Consider the following 21,131-nt stretch of genomic DNA (forward strand, 5'->3'; position numbering starts at 1 on the left):
TCTCTCTCTCTCTCTCTCTCTCTCTCTCTCTCTCCCTCTTTTTATCTTTCTTTTCTTTTTCTCTCTCTCTTTCTCTCTCTCTTTCTTTCCTTCCTTCCTTCCTTCCTTCTCTTCATCTTTCGTGTGTCCTCTTAGGAAACTTCACTTCTATTTCATCAGGAAAGAGGCTGTCTAAATACTAGAGCAACCTCTCAGGCAGATGGGGAAGGCACAGGTTCTGAAATCAGCATGCTCGAATCTCGATGCCATCTCTAGTGCCATTTATTAGTTTGGGGACCTTGAAGCAATTGTTTATCCTCTAGGCTTCATCTGTAAAATAATTAAGTGACATAATGCCTATAAAAACTTACATTAGTGTCTGCCACAGAGTTCTCAAACAGTGGTGACCATTATAGCAATAATTGCTGCTGGTATCCTTTGGACCAAATGGCCTTGCGTTGCTGTTTAAAGCACGCTGCATCACTCATGGTAGGTAACATAAATCTGAGTTTCCTCCTTGCTTGGTAACATTTGGGTCAGTCTACTGAGCAAAAGTGGCAGCTGATATCTTTCATCTGGGCTCTGAGAGACAAGTTAGGGCACTGCTAATGGAAAGCACTGGTCCATCGAGATAAGGAAAAAGTAAGCAGTATCAGTGTAGTACAAATCTGACTTTATATCCTATGATGAAAGTGAATACCACAGCACCAAGGGCCTGGGGATTGCATATGTGTGTGGATGCGTGTGCATACTTAGCCCATGTATGTTGTATCATATAGTTTAGCCTCTGTAAACAAGGAGTAACAGAAGATCAGAAGAGACACATTTGTCTTTCTTAGATTTATCATTTCTTGTTTTTACTGTGTGTAGACTTCAACATACTTGTGGGATTAAAGACTTATTAATATCTTGATAATTTTAATAACCTGCAGATATCAATTCTTCATATTTCATTTATTTTTCTGTGACTTCTTGAGTTGGTATGGGGTAGTTTTAGGCTTAAAGGAAGATAATACATTTTATTGTCAGTGATTTATGCATTTTTGTTAAATGTTTTAAAAATAATTTTGAATTCTTCACGAGGGTGTTGACAGAACTGCTTTGCCCGTTAAGAACGGCAGGAGTTCAGGCTTCATGCCCGAGTGCCTTAGACTATGTTTTTCAACCCAGATGATTTCTTAAGGGTGGAACTAATGTTGCAGCCCTTACTTCCCAGGTGCCTTTTAGGTGGTGGTGAGATCCCAGGTGTCTTATGTTTCAGTATTATATAGTCCCACTCTTGATTATTTATTGTTTACAGGATATCACTAATTCTATTTGTTTTTAAAATTCCTTTTCTTCAGTAAGCCTACAACAAAATAAAACATAAAGAATCTCTATGAGTGGGGGTAACATAGAGACAGCCAGCTGTGCAACAAACAGCTTTACTTCCTGAGTCACCAGTAAAAGGGCACTACCATACGCCATGCGGTGCCAAGGACTCCGACCAAAGGTCAATGGAACAAACTGACCTGGGTTCCAGTGTATGGCAGAGGGAACAGTTGCCTTCTTAGAAGGTTAAATTATGAAGGAAGAATGGAAATGGTTCCTCAATGTTAAAGCCACGCAGTCCCAGAGTGAGTTAGGAGGATCCAGTTCATTCTCCCATAACACTTTGATTGATGGAGCTAACACAAGTGGTGTGGTTCAGTGTGTTTGCTCCGAGAAGGCATGCCTGTCGCCCAAAATGCAGAGTTGAAGATAAAGGCCTATTCCTAAAAGCACCGGCAGTCCTTTCAGATGACAGGAACTGATAGGAAGATTATGAGGGGGCAGTAGCTCTGCTATGATTAGATTCTTTGCTTCCGGTTTTGCTTTCGTTTAAAACATGTATTCTATCTTTTTGATTCTCTGAAAATTTAATTTCACATGTGTGTATACTAAGCTTTGAGACCCTTTCACCCCGTCTCCATGATCCTCTGTCATTATCACCCTCTCCCTCAGAAACCCCCTTTTTCTCAAACAAACCCCTCTTACTTTAACCATAGCAAGGCAGAAGCTTTTCTCTGAAAGACTAATGCCTGCATTAATCTATGGGTGCCAATATAGCATTTACGATTTTAAATTACATTGACTTGTTCATTTTGTGCATATGCACACATATGTGCATGCACAAGTGCACGCTTGAAGGTTAGTAGACGCCTAAAAGTCATCTCTCTCTTTCCTTCCAGCATGTAGGTCTTGGGGATCAAGTCCAGGTCCTCGGGTGGCACATGATTTACTCCAGTGAGTCATCTCATTAGCCCATAAACATAAGGATTTAGAAAACATTGTGCCCCATGCCCATTTACTTACAACAGCTCTTGACTATTTTCAAATTTTATTAGCCTTATTCTGGGAATCTCTTTGAGCCTAGATACCTAGGTTTAAGGCAGGGTCTTATCAGCCTTCTCTCAGAGGTCAAAGTTAACTTCTTTGCCTCTTGTCCTTACACAGGCTGGTTTAGGTGACCAAACTCAGTTTCCTCATTTCTTTACCTCATAGGTATTGTTCTTGCTTGACCTGCACTGGACTCTGAATGCCTCCACAATGTAGACTCTGTCCCCTGCTCTGGGTATCTACTGACTGGACACCACATAACTATAGCAACAATAACAGCAGCCCAAACAGTAGAGATGCAAGCAAGATGGAAGGTAATGTCTGTCTTATGCATGCATGAACAGCCATGGACTCCAGAGTCAGAGACTCTTAAGTCTTCAGTGTGGTCCTGTCTTACTACAAGCTAGCAATCCCATCTTTGGCTGCCACAGCCATATGGCACTCAGCAAAAGGGACAGGACTCACAGACATCGTTTTCATTGATTTCCCATTGGTCATAATCTGGGCACAGCCATATCCTGATGCTAAGGAAGCTAAGCATGTACGTTTTATCTTGGACATATGTGCAACTAAAGCATCTATCATTTTAGAAGCAGAAGGAAACAGACCAGGGAACTTGAAGATTTTCTTTTTGTCATCACAGAAATTCCCAGAAGACAAATATTCATTTTACTTTCATGGCCAGAAGCTAGATGTATAGCAAAGAGATGCAATTAAACCACGCATCCTTACATGGAACAGTTAGGGCCATCAGCAACTATAGTGATTGAAAGACGTGTTTGCTAAGAACGAACTCCTGATTGTTCCCATGCCTTTTGATAGGTTTTTGTTTGGTTTTTAAAGCAGTAGCAAGCCACAGACTGGTTTGGGAGTTGTTATCTCCATCTATTTGGGTCACTGAGAACCCAAAGGAATAAACGTGAAGTCCAAAGAAACTTAAAGAACAGGTACTGCTCACCCAGACCCAGGTAAGACATTGTGAGTAGGAAGGGGCTGTGCCAGGGAAGATCACCCCTCCCATTTCCAAGGTGAAACGTTCTTCAGTGAGAGCAATGTCCTAATTTTGTTAAAGCTAAAGATTTATCTGTAAACAGGACACCCCACTCTTTCTTCCCACAGAAGCCTCCAGCCTTGACATCACTATTCCATTGAGTGGCAGCCCTCATCCTTGCCTTTTATCTCTTGTTTATCCAGTCACTTCCACCTGGCTCCCTCAGTTTCCTTTTCATTCACCCCTCAGTGCAGAAGGCCCAGGGGGCGTGTTTACATTCTTACCCACCCTTCCATTTAATAACACCACCACCCTCCCAGCTCGTTATCTCCTGCTTCTTTCTTCGCCAGCCAAATCACATCTTCACATTATGATTCTTTGGAGCCAAGGCATATCTGACTGTCATCTGAAGTCCTTCAAGAAAGGCAGGTTGACCTCGCTCTGGTCATGGGCAGTCCCTAATCCAAACAGCTCTGTCTGCCTCCATGTCCCAAGGCCTGCGAGGGTTGTGGAGTCTAAGGCATCTGCACAATGCCTTCTAGAAGCACTAGTGGGGATTTCCCAGGGCAGCTGGCAAGAGGAGTTTCATGTTATCCCTTACCCACTACCTATATCCCTGGAACCTTGTATCTCTGCCATGGTGGTCTAATTCCTCTTGAAAAGTCCACTTTGGATCTTCAATTAATTTATTTAAAGCTTGAAATCTGTTTTACATTTGTTGTTATCTGAGCAACTTCTGTGGCAGTGTTTCTCAACCTTCCTAATGCTGCGACCCTTTAAAATTGTTCCTCATGCTGTGGTGAGCCCATCACAACCATAAAATTATTTTCCCTGCTACTACATAACTCTAATTTTGCTAGTTATGAATCATAATGTAAACAAGTAGGCTACCTGATATGTAACCCCCAAGGGGGTCACAACTACTTTTACCCAGACCCTGCTCTAAGGGACGCCATGTTTACTACCAAGCATTTGTAAGTATTTTATTGTACCCTGTTTTAACCTTGAGAGAGCATCTCCTATGTGTCACACAGAAATGTCCTCTAGCCTTAGAGCCATGGGATCTGGTGCACTAAGCTTAGTCCAGCTTTCACAATCTGAGTTTAAGCAGCTGCGAAGGAGGAAACCATGACTGCAGAGCTAGTCGCAGGAAACCCCAAAGCACACACTTTTAACATTTGCATCCTTATTTGCATAAATTTGTATGCTTCACCCAAAAGGCACTGACTCCAAGTCTGTAAAAAAAAAAAATAAAACACTCAACTCTTCTTTATGTGTGAATGAATAACGGCATGTTTAGGGCTTGTTTGCCTGCTGCCTACAGTGTCTCTTCTGACTTCTCTTTCTTACTTAGGCTCCATTGTCCTTGTTTTACTCCAATCACAACCATTAAGGAAAAGACTTATCCTTTTGGCTGGTTGACTAGAGTTGGCTCCCAAATATTCTTTTTCTTTTCCCCTATTATGAACTCACACTGGAATTCTCTGCTGGAAGTTTTAAGACCTTCCTTTCTCTCCACTAAGGAAGCGTTGGTCCTGAATTGACTGGGACAGCTTCCTTTGGTGGTTGAGGGGCCATCCAGGTCTAGGTATCAGTCATTCACCCACAGGAAAGTTTTGGTTGTTGTCATTTTGTTCTGTTTATGTTTTTTGCAGTGAGAAAAGCCTGCTGGATTCTGAGCAGATCCATGTTACATCAGTGCCAACAGCTCCCACCCAATGTCTTCCCTTGGCTCCTGTAGATGAAGGCTGAGCTCTGCTTTCAAGGTCATGTACCCCTCCTCCCCACACCCCCACCAGGCACGAGGATATCAGAGTGATTGACAGGTAAATTTGCTAGGGTAGTTTCCAACAACTGTATTAAGCCCAGGTGCCAGGGCTATGAGAAAAGAGAGAACAAAAAATGTCCAGTGGGATCCATCTTAACTCAACAGTTTTGGGGAAAACACAGAAATCTACCTGCTAGCTACACATAGTAGATGTGGAAGTCAAAGACACACGCACACACAGAGATCTTGTCATTGAACCGAGAATGGCCGTACTGGGCTTGATTCCGTGCCAGTTGGTCAAGCGAGACCTCTTTGAGGTGCATCAACTTCAGACCTCATCCTTGAAGATGGCCAAGCTCCCACACCAGAGGCAGAGTGGTGGTTTAGTGAGAGTCTATGACTGGAAGGGGCAGCAGCTTGGTGAAGCAACGGGTGCTGGAATGGTTGTTAATGCAGTTTGTGACCTCTGAGCAGTATTTTCTTTGTTTTATCATTGGGATAAATGAAACTCCTTTCACTGAACTGAAGTCAGCAGAGGGGAAGTACAGACCCTCACTGAACACTGAGCAAACACGGTCTCAGGAAGCTTGGCTTGTTCCCTGCCACGCCTGCTCAATGTCAGGACTGCTGACCAAACAGGCGGCTTCCTCATCGGGGATTTCACAGTGCAGACAACTCCCTGGGTAGGATGCACAGCTCGGGCAAGGTTACCCAGAGTTGGACGGGGAGAGAGACCTCCACTGCCCATATGCATCAATGAGAGACCCATGTGAAGAGTTTTTATTTGCTTTTGTTTTTGATTTTTCCTTTCCAAGAGACTACACTTCATCCTAGGCACTGGATTGTGGTAACCTATAGATGTATCTCAACAGCCAAAGACAGACAGGCTGTGACAAAGCAGGTGCACCATGCTCCTCATGTGAAGTGGTGCCTAGAAAGTGCAGTACAGTTCTCTCCACCTTTTTGAAGTGGGTTGCCCCTCTTCCAGTTCCTCCAGTTAAGCCATTTGGAGACTTGCTTTGCCCAGATTTTCTATTTAGCCTTTCATTTCATTCGATCAACTCATTTTTATAACCCGTCCAATTCTTGGAGAAACATAGAACAAGACGGGTTTAAAGAAACACGTTCTTTGCGGATTTGTATTAAAGGAGTCCGCCACTGTGACGACCCCTAAAGCAGGCCTGCTAGATGATGTCCCTCTTATCAAGGAACTTGCACAAAATCTAGAACCAGTGGAGATCAGAGCTTTGATTTGAATCTAACGAGCACAACTCTAGGAAGCCTCCACTCTTCCCGTTGCTCCTGCCCCTGGAAGGGTCTGGTTTCAAGTCCAGAACAGCAGCGGGTAAACACAGACACAATTTTGAGGCAACGTCTTTACGCTACAAAGTGGCTCGAATAACAAATGTTTTAAAACAGAGAACTGTGTGTGAACATCACGCCGAGATGTGGTGACTGTAAGTGTACCATTGTCCTTCTAACAGGTCCTAATGGATGAGGAGGCTCAGGAGACTGGAGGAGGAGGGGGAGCTTCGCTGGGATGGAAGGGCAGGCAGTGGCTGAGGCCAGGGGTGCTCCCTACAGTGTTTGTCATGCTCAACATTTTGCCAAGGGCAAATTTCACTAGTGCCAACCAAGGCTTTCAAGTTCAGAATCTCTAACAAGTATTCTTATGAAATGGACTTGATAAATTCTCCCGATACCGCAAGACAAAAAACAAATGAGGCCGTTTCGCTCCAATGACACCATGCAACAAGACACAGAAGCAGTCTTACTTTGCCTCCTGGCTTCTCAAGGAGAGGGTTGGAAAGGCACATGGCAGCGAGGCTGCAGTACACGGGCTTCCATTGCTGCTCCTGCAGAGGACAGAAGACAGAGAAGAGATTTCAGGCTATGGAGGCTTCTTCCCTGCAGACTATAACCCTCTCCCTGCCATTCAAAATCTTGCCTCCAGCACTAAATGTAATGGGTGTCATTGAAATACCTGAGCCAGCAGTTTTTTTTTTCCACAGGGCTCCTTCAGGCTGTTGTCTGTGCAAATCCATTTAACCTTGCACAGGGGTATGTTACAAAACCACTTACTACGTGGAGAAAGAATTCAGAGATACACGTTGACAGGAACTCCGAATATTTCTGCTTTATCTGTTAAGGGATCTTTCTAGAACGTAGGTCAGAGTCCAAGACTCCAATTTCATCTCCTACAAAACAGTGCAGGGAAATCTTGGATTTGTTTTATTTTATTTTATTTTATTTTATTTTTAAAGTTCAGTGTGGCAGAATTTCCAAAGCTCTTGACTGTTGCTCAGAAGCCACGGAAGAGCTCCCCACTGACTTTTTTAGTCTGAGCATCAGCTTTTTAAAACAAATGTCATAAACCCCAAGCCACGCTGTTCAATGTGACTGTCGTAAGCCCCAGTAGTTTTCCTATGACTATTATTATACCGTTACTTGTGGTCCTTACTACCGTTTCTCCACATATCTGCCTGGGAAGATGCTGAAGGGACCCCACCCATCCTGTTCAAATTCTCAAGGAAGCACTGACCACTGCACAGGAAAGCAGAATAAGTTTCTCCCTACCGCAGGTCCCACCCCACCGTACTATTAGAGAACATGTTACTGTATTCCACTGGAAGTGTGGACCACCAAGGACAAGAATTGAGCCGAACTTTTCTTGTGTCTTTCAGCATCTAGCACCGGTCTTCCACAGTATAGATGTGCTTTCTCCTCCTAAGGAAACTTTTCTTTAACCAACTGAAACCTTTCATGTCTTTATGAATTTCCACAGTATATTCTTAGGTCTGTCTCCAATCCCACCTCCCCTTTCTCAATGCAGGAATTTATCACCCTCTCTTGGTATTGTTAGAAAGGACATCAAGAGACTTGTTAATGAAAAAAAGACCCAAACATATCAGCACACCCCATAAAATAAAAATGAACTTTAATAATAAATCAGCAAATATTGACACATCTCCATCCCCTGCTGTTCCTTAATTGGCTGTGTTTCTTGAGGTAAAGAAAGTTTTTTTTTTCCAGTGGTTTGGAATTTTTCCTCCTGCTGCTACTAATTACCTTCCCTTCACCCTACTAGGCCAGACAACGTGCTCTCTGCCAGGGTGGCCCTGCCTGTAAATACGGTTTGTGTTATTTACACACATCTCACAGAGTATTTTGAGACTAATTGTATAGATTTCTGCTGCCCAGAAAGGCAAAGCATAATTGCTTAGACGGAGGCTCTGCAATTTCCCCTCATGAGAAATCATGCCAAACTCCAACTTCAGGGGCTGGAGAGAAGGGGTAGTGCTCGGATTCCAAGGGACGTGGCTTGATGTCCATTAGGAGTTAACAGAGACCAGCAACTCATTTCACAGGTCATGTTCCAGCCATCAAAGTGTAATTACCGTCAAACCTCACTGGCGCAAGCCCCAACCATATTGTTGGCAAATGTGTGAATGTCAGTTCTATAGGATCCTAAAGCATCACGGTACAACTTCCACCTTCCAGAGATAAAAAGACATTCAGTAGCACTAGAGAAAAGGCCCAGACGTATCAACTTCAGACAGAAACTGTTGTTACCCTCATTATTCTTTTTAATGAAGCTAACACTTGCTGTGTTGATGATTGGGAAACATGACTGGGCTTGGAAGAAGTCAATCTGTTGGAAAGCAGTAGATGAATCTGAAGAACTCTGCCCTTCTGTCTGAGGCTCCTCCAGTTGCTATAGCAACGTAGGAACTAGCTTTCTTAGGGGCTTGAGCAGCCTGGTTTGCTGCAGGCCAAACATTCCCTTGCTACCTTTGCCCTGGGTATGCTTGAGACTAAGACAACAGCGCATTCTGGACACACAGAGTTCTTACCTATGAATTGATTGTTTGGTAGGAAAATATGACTCTGGCTTCCATGAGTTCACAGGCAACGTGTATATTAGTGACGGACATGTAGCAACAACTAAAAGGCCTCCTCTTCTCTCTCTCATTACCTCTCTCATTTCAGGCTTTTCTCAGTTTCCTTGTCTCTTCAGTGGTCAAGTGCTTAGGTAGCTCTTAACAGTGGTTGCCCGGACCCCCTCCAACTCACTGATTGCTGAATATGGGAATGGGAATACCTAAGATGGATGGAATAAAGAGAGGAACAGAGAGATGCTTATGCTCCAGCTCCGCCCCCACCTGCCCAGGCGGAACTGACTGTCCTCCAGACCCCTCCAAAGTGAAAGCAATTATCACCTCATCTCTTCCCAGGATAAACTCAGAGTGCTCCCAAGGAGCTGTGAAAGTCAGCAGTCCCCAAGGGGGTTTTGTGGCAGCTAACTTTCTGAGAGGGCTTCTCCAGGAGAGCAAAGCGTGAAAGAGCTTCAGCTGGGGTTGTGAACGTTCACGTTTGTCCTGGAGTCGGAAATATACAAGTGGCTCTTTGTACCGAGAGATGACCCTGGGTTTTGAAGGAGGACGGGGATCATCTGGGGTTTCCCAGCTGGGTGAACAGGGGATGTGCTCACATTTGCTTAAGAGTTGTCACTGGATCTTAAACTTCCCTCTGGAACCAGAACCTTGTTTTAAAACTCTGTTTAAGACATGGCTATTTAAGGCCATCGGCTCCCCCCACCCCCGCCCCCTCCCCTCGTCCTCTTCTCAACACCTCCAGGCTGGGTGGAAACCTTACAGCTTTCTTTGTCATAGAAGCAGATTCGATCAAGGGTTACCGTTCCTGTAACTTCACCCTGATACTTTTGGTTTTTTAAATCAGGAGCAAGCACGGGGTACGTTGTGTAGGTAGAGTGTCAGTGCTCATAAGGAACTGCCAGGAGAGCATCTTAGTGTAGTTGCCCCTCACATTGCGTCAGAGCCACGGAGCACACAGCTCCCTGGTACCTAAGAGGGAGCTGTGACATTTCCAATGCTCTGGATGAAGAGCAGGGAGCTAGCACCTGCATCCAGATATGAAAGATAACTGCGGCTCGATCTGCCCCTCCCTCCTTCCCTCCCTGCCAAGCCAGCTGCTGTCACTTCCTTGGAAAGGTCAAACACACAGATACAGTGAGGTGTCCTTGGGGAAGGAGGAGGGGAGGGTGGAGGGACGCTACGGGTTGACTCACTGGGGCTTGACTAGACGCCCTCATGTTTGCTCCACACGAGTACAGTCTGGCTGAACTCGAGTGAACTGTGTGCTCCCTGCAACATCACCTCCTCCCTCTTTGGTTATTATTATCACAAGCTTCTGAGCAGACAGGGGAGGGGAGTCAACGTAGAAAACATCCTGACTTTTAGGTTTCCCAGGCCCAACCCTGTCAAACCTGTCCAGTCTATGCATTTTTTCCCCCTGTATCTCCCTTGGTCCTCGTTTCTCTGAAACAAAAAGCTACATTTTTTTTTGCATATAAATGTCCATTTTACAGTGAATTTTGAAGTGCCCTTGGCCTTCTACCATGCTTTGTGGATGTCCTCAATGCCTGCACCTACCACAAAGCTGCCATCACATAGAACATTAAAATAGGCCTTGCTGAAAGAGACGTCAGCAACATGGCTCACTCCTGTGTGTGTGCTTCCTGCCAGCCTTGATCCAAATGCACACGTGTGTAAGAGAGCGCACTACAGTGAGGCAGATCCTTGTACCTATGTCCCATCCCATGGTGCGCATTTCCAACGTTTTTATTGCGCCTGGATTGTTAACACGTAGTAACTATAGGCTACCCTATAAACAGCTGCTCCTCCAGAACCAAAGATGCAGGATCTGGAGGACGCAGGGCAACAACAGGATATCCAAGAGGAGTTCCTATGAGGATCCAGTATTGATAGTGTGGCAGAGATCTCAAACCAGACCAATGACTCACTGAGGGGAATATTTGCAAGCAAAGCACTGGGCAAAAGGGTATACTGTGAGACACACCCTGGCTTCCATGGAGAGATTGTTTTGTTTTGTTTGGTGGGGGGAGGTTGCAAGGGGGGAGGAAAAATATGGAGGGCTGGAGGGATGAGTAGGATTGGGGTGCATGATGGGAAATTCACAAAGAATAAATAAAAAGTTCAAAAAATAGTGTAGCCTGTGCTTTGATATCTTCAGGTATATATATGTGTATATATATGTATATGTACATATATATATATATATATATATATATATATATATATATATCTCGTTTCCTCCCCTGTAATTAAAACTGCTCTTTTCTATCTGTGTTTTGAATAATTTCTTTAAGCTATATTCCCCAAAGTAGAACTCTTGGACCAAAGACATAAACATGTTTACAGCTCTTGCTATTTATTATTAGCTTATAACTTTTCACAAGGGCTTGATCAATTCACAGAGCTGTCTCTAATATACGAGAGGCATGTGCATATCTATTATGACATACATACATCATCTCTTTTTTTAAGTAGCAAAACCACACACACACATACATAATACCATAATTATTCTCACGTTTACAGATGAACACACTGTGGGCCTCAGAGGTTAAGTAACTCAGTGTCAGATGACCAGTGTCCTCTTTTATGGCTTCCTTGGTTTCAAGTGCTTTTTTTTATCCAGTATGTCCCTGGTCTCAATGAGTAACTGCTGACTGTATCTCTGGCCTATAATTGCCTAAGCGTGTGCTACAGTGGAAATGATGATCATAGAAACTTGAGGCCAAACTCCAACTTCAACATATTAGTAAGTCAAGTAATGAGTGAGTGACTGGACCTCGTTAAGCCTCAGTTTCCCCAAATGTAAAATAGTATATACATCACACAGGGCCTCACTTGGAGGATTTAAACTGAAACTCAGCCTCACAAATAAACCAACACTCAAATAAAACTCCTATGGGCTCATGCTAATCAAATAGGCTTTGCTGTGACTCTCCCTTGTCACCTTTCCTGGTTAAATAGCAGCTATATAGGAGTTCTCACTATAATTTAATGCATAGATTTCCCCCTCTGTTGTCAATCATCAATGATTTTCTAGGTACTGTGATTTACTTCTGTGCTAAGTTTAGAGAGAATTTTTACATATCTATTTATAAGCTGCATAATATAGCAGCTTATTAAAATGTCTGAGTAAAATTTATAAAAATGATAAAAGTTGTGAAAGTTACAAATGAGTTATTCAGGCATTTACTAATATTTTAGGTAGATATGTTTACTTCAAAATTTTAAAATGTTCAATACACTCATCACAATTTTAAACATAAATCTATTAGAACTTATACAAAGCCTATACAGTAAACAAATATTTAAAATATTTTGTAAGAGTAGTAAAACATGAGTTAACCAGTACATGGACAAGTCTACAACAGCCAATTCTACTAGAATAAGTATGTCTGTCTCTGGGAAGCCCCCCCCTCCCCCCAAGTGAGAAACATACAACACAGTGAAAAGCATACTGCCCTGAGAAAAGTCCTTCTGCCCTGAGAGGCTGGCTTTGAAAACCGGCTTTGATGCTTGGTTGATATGAAACCTCTTTGGGGTTTCATTGTATATAATGTTTTTCAGGAGGTCCAATAATGCAAGATGCCTGAAGCAATAAACAATCCCTGATATATCCCAAAAGAGAGGCACACAAATGACACAGCTCTTCAGAATGTCAAAATGAAGCATGTGTTAGTTAAATCACAGGCCATTTATTTCAGCATGAACTCAAATTCTCTAGGAGTTCAGAAAAGCAAAAGGAGAAATGAAAGTAAGAAGTTGTCTGTTCAAGCATGAGAGCATAGCACGCGGGAAGAAACAATTCTGTCTCGTTGCCATAGGTCACCAGGGTTCAGCTTCATCCTCAACAAGATGCCAGCAGAGTGATGCTAACAAGCCCAGGTCTGGATTGCTCAACAGTGCTTCCAGGGGAGGGAAGAGGAGAATGGAGGGAGAGATGCAGAAATGCAGGGCCAGGGGTAAGGTTATGACTGGGAAGAAGACCTGTGCTTGAACTACATCATCTCCAAAGTCCTATCACTCCAAAGCCCCAGAATCGTCTCATTTCTATGTTCCGAAGCTGGGACTATTATCTTTATGAAAAAAAGAGATTTTTTTGTTACACGTATAAATAGAGGAGAGACTGTAAAACATCAGGGACAATCAGGAACAAGCTGCCCTCAGAAGGAATCGACCCAGCCTGTAACACATGGTCAGTCAGACCGTGAGATTCATCAGACTACCCCCCCTCCCATATAACTCATTTGTACACATACACACACACACACACACACACACACACACACACACACACACGGGGTGAAGGACAGTTGGAGTGGGAACGGCCATTGTCAGGTTTCTAGGTGGTCAGACAGTAAGAGAAACAAGACAGACCCTGGGCAGGATCCTAAGAGAGGGGAAACACATGAAAAGAGTATAGCCAGGTGCTCTGTTTGGGGAGAGACAGACCAACAACAGCAGTAAATGGCACACAGAACACCCACCACCATTTAAATGCATCACTTTATGCACATAAATGTCGTGCATTTGAATGGATTTAACTCATTTCCTTCATTCAACCTTCAGCCACAGCTAAAATTTCCTCTTGTCTCTCCAGTACCCATTACGCTCATTTATAGTTTATTTTATCCTGGTTCCTTCTCCTTCCCTTCTCATAGCCCCACCCCCGGCTCCACCATCGCCTGCATGAAGGACTTTAACTTAAGACACTATACTTTTCCAGGCTTTAAACGTTCCCATGCTCAAAGTGGAGGTGCCGATGATGCTCAGGGAACAAGGTCATTGGTGCATGCAATGCAGCAAGTCAGGCTCTGCAAGGATATGGGGGAAAGAAACTCCAGTCCTGAGGGTTAGGAGAACCCCCGAAAGCAAGTGTCACAGGACCAGCGACCTGCACTTCCAGCCCTCTGCATTCTTCTGACTCTGTTCCGTGGTTTGTAAAAGATCCTGTGTCGTCGCTCCGTGCAGATCTTTTCTCCACAGCATGCCGGATCTTTTTAAAAATAAAGTGAGTTGTGATCCTCCCACGATGGTGTTCTATTTTCTTCCTGCTCAAACCAAACACTTCAGAAGTCTCCTACTTGCTCCAATGCAGGCTCAAGCCTTGTCTTGATCCACAGCCCCTTCTTGACTGGGTTCTTCCTGTTATTCCCAACTCTTACCGCATGTTACTTACTCTCCTTCCTTTACTCCTTCCTTTACTCCTCTCCTTCCACAGAGCCTTTGTGGTCTTCACTCATCCGGAAGCCAAGCCAACCCAACCTTCCTCAACCTCCCAGCACCTACCCCTCACGTCCCTCAGTGGATCCATTTTCCATTCAATATGTAAGGTGACTGTAGTTTCCACCTGAGGCTATTCATATCCTTCTGTGGTCCCGTCCTGCAGAGCATCCCTCCTTAGAGATCTCTGTGATCGCTCCAGTCAGCTGAGACACTTGATTTCGAAAATGTATTTGTATTTATACAATGCCAAGATAATGAAAACTGAAAATAGTCGTGAACTTTTATACTCCAATACGACTTTTTTTTTTTCAAAAAGGGAAATAATACTAATGGGCTTCCATTTTCAGGGGACCCTCTGTTTCTAAAGTAGGTAATTTTGGCTGCTACTCACATTCCATTTACATAGATTCTTGGATGCAGGAAGTAGGGAAAGACAGACAGCTCTGTACACAGCATCATGAAGGATGCCTTAATTGTCCTCCTGTGCATTAGGCAAAAGCCTGCTCAGGATTACTATGTAATTTCTAAGGAATTTAAGAGTTAACATCAGTTCCACATAATACAGGCCTCCCCTAGGCCCCCTAAAAAGTTCTTTTGTGTCTAGGATTAAGTGGGCTCAGTTGGTTGCTGACAGGCTGAATAAGGGCACAATGCCTAGGCACAGCCCAGCCAATCCTTCCAGAAGGGCCCTGATTACTTCCTGCAGCTTGGATGCCTTTTCCTCTTCCAGAGCTTGGTGACTCTGGGAGACAGCACCTTGCAGCCACCCTAGCAGTTAAGACATTTGGAGCAAACCCAATATCTTTTACTAGAAGTAATTAAGGGAAAAAATCAACAAAAACTAAATGTTGGATACATTATAGAAATGTAATCAGAAATAAAGATGTGGCTCTGGTAAAAAAATTCCCCAAGTAGGGATTCAACAGTATTTCAAAAATCCTTACACTGGAGATAAGGGTATTTTTTCCCCTGTATACTTTGATTTATTCAGGCAGGGGGCTTTTAAAGAGGGAGTGGTTCGCTATCTCTTTAGCTACCAGAACAGAATGCCTTTGATCTCGCGCATCCTACTTTGTGGACACAGTAGCCAGGCTTCCTGGGAGGTCAGAGCTGGGCACCATCAGTCTTGTCCTTGACTAAGGTTAATGGCATCCTCAGACTTTGTTGTATGTTGCTTTGATGAACCAGAGATCCCTGGCCTTTGGCAGCAGAGAAAGCCCTCAAAGCTCTGGAATTTATCTCCACTTCAGTAAAGGGTTTTTTTTTTTTTAGGTTTTTAGGGTTAGACTGTGTTGTCTCATTGGAATTAATTTTGACATGTTTTGGCATAGCAGAGCAATTGTTTAGTAGACAGTGGCACTTTCTGAGCTTGATGGCTAACAATGGTAAAATCTTAGGTAACAGCAGCAACTCGTGCCCATAAAATATTTTGTGTCCCTAAATCATTACCAAGTCAGAAGGGAACACAAGGGATCAACACTCGGCTCCTTCCTGAAAGATGCAGTTTTCATGGTATACACACAATTCAGATGATTCGATTTGCAACTAACTTTTAGTTTCTTTCTTTTTTAAATACTGAATGGGAGTGGCCATATCCGATGCTGCCTTGATTTAACAGGTAAGGATGCTATAGGATCTAAGACTGATGTGCTCAGATGATGTTTGGTTGGTGAGTTTGAGAGCTGTTTCTGACTTGCTAGCTATTTTTCAGTGTTTGACTGGCATGAGGCGGTCCTGATCTATGACCCGTGGTAAACGCTTCAGGGTCACTTTATTCAGATGCAGAGGGCCCCTTCCTTGGATGGCATTTCCCTCAGTTCTTAAGTCTCGATGGTTCCAAAATGGATCACACAAGAAGGAGATGTGAGAAACTGACTAGATTTGATACCGAGAAGTCATCTTTGCCTGTCACGTCACATCAAAAGACAGCCCTGGAGTCCACTCACACATCAGTAGTTAGGGTCAATCTCTAAGAAAAAGGCTTTTCTTAGCTTGGTGGGAAATGCAGAACAGAGCAATGAGAAGAGGGAAAATATTTTCCCTATCTAGCTTATTTAATTACATTGTTTCACAAGCCAGCCCCTCTCTAAAAATTACTATTGTGCAAATGCTTCCAGCATCGCTAGCTGCCTGCTGCTTACAATTTAGCATAAATTTGCCAGATGCAAATCGTGTAATTAATCAGCCTTGAGGTGACGTGATAGCCGTGCCCTCGGAATCACAGCAGAAGTCAGAGCAAAGCCTCTGCTCCTCTTGGGTGGTTGTCACGTTTGCAACTTGGGCTGATGTGAATATGTATCCGCCACACGCGAGGACCAGTTGCTGTGCCCTGGAGTTCACTGCAGCCTTCAGAATGGGGACAGCTGAGATCTTGATGAATTCCAGAAGCTGAGCATCTCCAAGCATTTTGTAGTTTGCCTCAGCTGCGTGCAAGAAAGCATGTTCCCATCCCACGCTGGGGAAGGCCTCCTGCACCGGAGGAGACAGTTGTTACACCACTGGGAAAATGAGCAACCCCACAATACTGTTCAGAGGTCTCCAGTCTGCAGTATCCAGGATAGGCAGTAAGCTTTCCTTCAGCATCCCTGCGATAGAATGAATCATCTTCAAGATGACTTCTGCATTGTGGAAATGTCTGTTAAAGAATGTGAGAACTGTGCTCTCGATGGGAAACAGCAATTGAGCCCTGGAAAGGTTTTGTTGTTGTTGTTGTTTATTCTAATTCAGCTGTGAAACTCAGAGAATGGGCCTCCACTGCTGATTAAGAATCTTGGCTTGTAGGTGCTTTTCTAGCAAAAGGCATCTTCGTTGTGTACTTAGTTCCTCTGAGCCTAACGACTTGCTCCTCACTGTGTGATTTCAACAGCTTTTCTAGACCTAAACTCTCAAGAGATAGTTAAAAATGCAAGCAAGATGCTATGTTTCTCTTAGCGTATCCTTTATCATCTCTTTCTGATTTTGGACTGTATCCTTCTATTATTACTGTTGCAAATAAATGGGAGGAAGAAGAGACAGGCAAGGGATACGCCACCTCAGCCTAGCATTACTTCTGCTCTCTCCCTGGACTCTACTTGACCTGGGCTGAACCCAGGGGTTTTGAGTACCCGCCACCAGTCACCGCAGGTGCAGTGGGAAGCCTGCTGATAGAATTCACAGGAAGGAAGAGACATTTTAGTGACCTTTCGGCAGGAAACGCCCTCTGTTCTTTGACTGACAGCTTTGGCCTGGGAAGCCTGTTGGTTTTGGCTGAAATTTAGAATCTGGTTAATGCCAGTTTTGTTACCAAGAATTCGGCATGATACGTAAACCTGTCAAAGGTTGAGAAAAGTCCACTTCCCCGGGTACTTCCGGGATGCCTCCACACCTACGTGGATCCATTTTGTGATGAATTGAGGGAAACTGCTGTTGTGTACACCAAGTATTTGCTTTTTGTAATCTATACTGTCGGCACGTCGGCCATGTGTCCAGTGCTCCTGTCCTGACCTGGAAGGTCTGGGGTGCACCCTGAGAAGGACTGCGACTTGGAAACAAGCTATGCCCAGAGCAGCTGCAAGCTGTGCTCATTTGCTTTCCGTCCTCTAAGTTCAGTGTGTGGGTGGAAGGGAGGGTGTGCAAATAAAGTGACTGGAAAGATTTTGGTTTAACATTTAACTGCTCAGCAGTGATTATCTCTGAGTGCTTCGCCATGGGGACTGAAACCCTTGCTTCTGGCTCATCCCCAGCGTCCCCCGCTCTGCCTTGCACAGAGTAGGTGACGATGAATGCATTTGTCAGGGCTTGCTGAGTTGCAGATTATATGCATATTTCATATTTTATAAAGTTACTTTACAAGGAGGAGCATATGTTTTAACAGTGGAAGGTGGTAGGTTGCCGATGCTTCATATGCGACTCCTATCATTTGCATGAATCGGTATATCAGCTAGTCCATCCAGAAATGGAAATCTTATACATTTGGGAGGAACGGAAGATGTACAGTTGGCTGTTCACCCAAACATTTCCAGGGTGGATCAGGGTGATTTAGGAAAACTGGGCCTGACACTGTGGCCAAGGCCTCCTGCCAAGTTTGAGTGTTTGTGGTCAGTGGTGAGCTGATACAATGAAATTCCCTTCATACTAAGAGAAAAGGACACACTCCATTATCTTCCAAGGTGGTGACCTTCTCCTGCTTACTGGTGAGGAAGAGGTCAGGCCACTGTGGACATCTCCGCTTAGAGAGATGCATTCTGCTGGAGCAGCTTCACATTTAAAGAAGACAGACAGACAGGTATTGGCCTGGATACAGACTTCACAGCAGGCCAGAGTCCTGAATGAATCACTCGAGTGGGCCAGCGACCACTTCCAGCCTACTGCTCTTTCTTCCCTGTAATTTGCTCAAAGACAAAGCAACACTTCAAGTGTTACTCATACATGCCCAATAAGAGTCTAGTCGTCATCATTATCCAATTCTAACTCTTCTGCAAGCTTTGCTAAATCCAACTTCACCTAATGTGTCATTGTCACATTCTCCAGGAGCTCGCTGCAGTATGGACAGATGCTGGCTCCACAGCCCTGGTCTCCGGCTGTGAGTGAGGCAGGCCTGCGACTACAGCAGCTCATCCTTTCCTTACTGGATACAATAGAGGACCTCTCAGCCTCCTTGGATGGCATAACAGCCTTGGCAAAGAGGCTGATTCCTATAGCTACCGTTGCATTTTCTCTTACAGCAGCAAACTCTGACATACCATGCTGAGCCAATAGTGTCAGCCTAGGTTTCTGAATGTTCGCTGCCAAGTTGAGCCACTTAGAATTTAGGGGATCACAGGCTACTGGGGCACAGAGCAGCCTCCCCTGACTAACACATTGGTAAACATGTTGAAGATGTAATGTATTTACTCAAGATAAAAGAGGACACACCCAGAATCCACTCATGCTCAAGAGTGAGCTCAGAGAATGCGCAGTTTAGGATTCAGGACTGCGGCCCCTCTTCTTTCCTGTGCAAGTAACTTATACAAATGACAGGATTCATTTATTTAGTGCTTTAGTCAGGGTTACCATTGCTGTGACGAGACACCATGACCAAAAGAAAGTTGGGGAGGGAAGGGTTTATTTGGCTTACGCTTCTGTATCACTGTTCATCACTGAAGGATGTCAGGACAAGAAGCCAGGCAGGAGCAAATGCAGAGGCCGTGGAGGGGTGGTGCTTACTGGCTTGTTCTTCATGGCTTGCTCAGCTTGCTTTCTTATAGAACCCAGGACCACCAGGCCAGGGGTGGCCCCACCCACAATGGCCTGGAACCTCCTCCCTCAATCACCAATTAAGAAAATGCCTTACAGGCTTGCCTACAGCTGAATCTTACGGAGACATTTTCTTGATTGAGGCTTCCTCCTAGCTTGTGTCAAGTTGACATGACACTATACTGATAAACATTTGGTAAGTGGACATGGAGCAAGGTACCTTTTAGATGTTGCAAATTTAACACTGGACAAAAATCCAAACAGAAAAATATCTCTGCGCTCATGGGCCATAGACTCAATGGATCTTGGATAAATAAAATAAAATAAAATAAATCAAATAGGTAAGGTGGGAAAGAAATTGGATTTCAGAAAGTCAAAAGCATGACGGGCAGTGGTGGTCCACTCCTTCAACCCGAGCACTTGGGAAGGAGAAGCAGAAGCAGGTTCAATGCCAGCCTGGTCTACAGAGTGAGTTCCAGGACAACCAGGGCTAGACACACACACACACACCAAGCAAAACAAAACAAAACTAAAAACAAAGCAAACAAACAAAACAGCAAGTGAGAAGCTCTAGGGGAGGGAAGTGCCATCATCTCTGACATTGCCTGGACCCCAGGAGCCTTCAGTGAATAAGGGCCACATCATGAGAGCACACTGCCATCTGTAAGCTTGAAGCTTCCCTCCAGTTCTGTCTTAGCCTCGTCTAACATACTTTCTGTATGCCTGTGGCCCTGAGAACTTGCCCCAACTTTGTCCATTGCTCAAGAAAATAGGAATGAGAGGTACTGACATCAGTGAAGAAATAGGTCTGTCTCCGTCAGAGATTTTCCTTATGACTCTCCACAGAACAACAAACAGACATACTTGTTCTTCTCTGACTTTTGACTCTTGCCCACCGTCTTCTCCTACTCCACTCCAGTCTTTGCTGGGTTCCATTTTTCCCTCACTAGCTACTCTTGACTCTTGGTGCTTAATGCTGGCCGGCCTTTAAGCTTCTCAGGTGACTCTCAATTCCTCTTCAGTGACAAATCTTGTTCTCCAAATTAGAGATGTCAGATACCTCACCCTCCCCATCATTTGTAGGGGCCTTTTCCACCTTTAGCCCTCGGGCACTTGGAAAGCTACATTGTAAGCCTCTAATCCCTCTTCTTGTCTCCTCTCCTCCTGGCTTTAGGTAATTAAGCTAATGGTGGACAACTGAGCTACACTAATCCTTTAGTTTATGGGTATTTTTAAAAAAAGACGAGCTGGGAAGGCTGTTTTCTGTCTCCTAAATGTGAATTAAGTCATGCAGACAGAGCACACAAGTTAATGGTTTGAACCGGAGCTGAAAAGCCACCATGTAGCCCTTGTTCTCAGATGCACAGCAAGCCAAAGTTTTGAGGCAGTAGAAAGTCTAAGTAGACAGACAAGGTTATGTAGCAAAGCAGGAAAAACAGAGCCGACATCAGAGACGGCCCAGAAAGGGGGAAAAGTCACAGAAGACAAACAAGTGTGCTTGTTGTTCTGTGGAGTCCAGTGAGACAGCTTTGTGGTGCTCACCCTCGAAAGGCTGCCAAACCAAACACTTCTCAAGTGACTCTGACAAGCTTCCTCCTCTTCTTTGTAAGTAGAAAAGCCCCGTCAAAAGACCAGCCCTAATTAGCTCTATTTCCTTTTGCAAGTGTTCTACCCATTTTGCTTCCTTGACCATGTGAGG

The 21,131-nt window shown here is 44.2% G+C and overlaps 1 protein-coding gene across 1 annotated transcript in view; it reads right to left on the reverse strand.

The window, feature by feature from the left end:
* Positions 1-4,786: 4,786 nt before the first annotated feature.
* Positions 4,787-21,131, reverse strand: part of LOC110295182 — a 362,990-nt gene continuing 346,645 nt past the window's right edge. Inside the window, exon 3 of the mRNA XM_021163664.2 lies at positions 4,787-6,952. Within this exon, the coding sequence (XP_021019323.1) occupies positions 6,767-6,952 (186 nt within the window). The 3' untranslated portion in view covers positions 4,787-6,766. The remainder of the gene's footprint in view (positions 6,953-21,131) is intronic.

Source organism: Mus caroli, chromosome 5, assembly GCF_900094665.2.
Source record: "Mus caroli chromosome 5, CAROLI_EIJ_v1.1, whole genome shotgun sequence".
NCBI classification, from domain to species: Eukaryota; Metazoa; Chordata; class Mammalia; order Rodentia; family Muridae; genus Mus; species Mus caroli.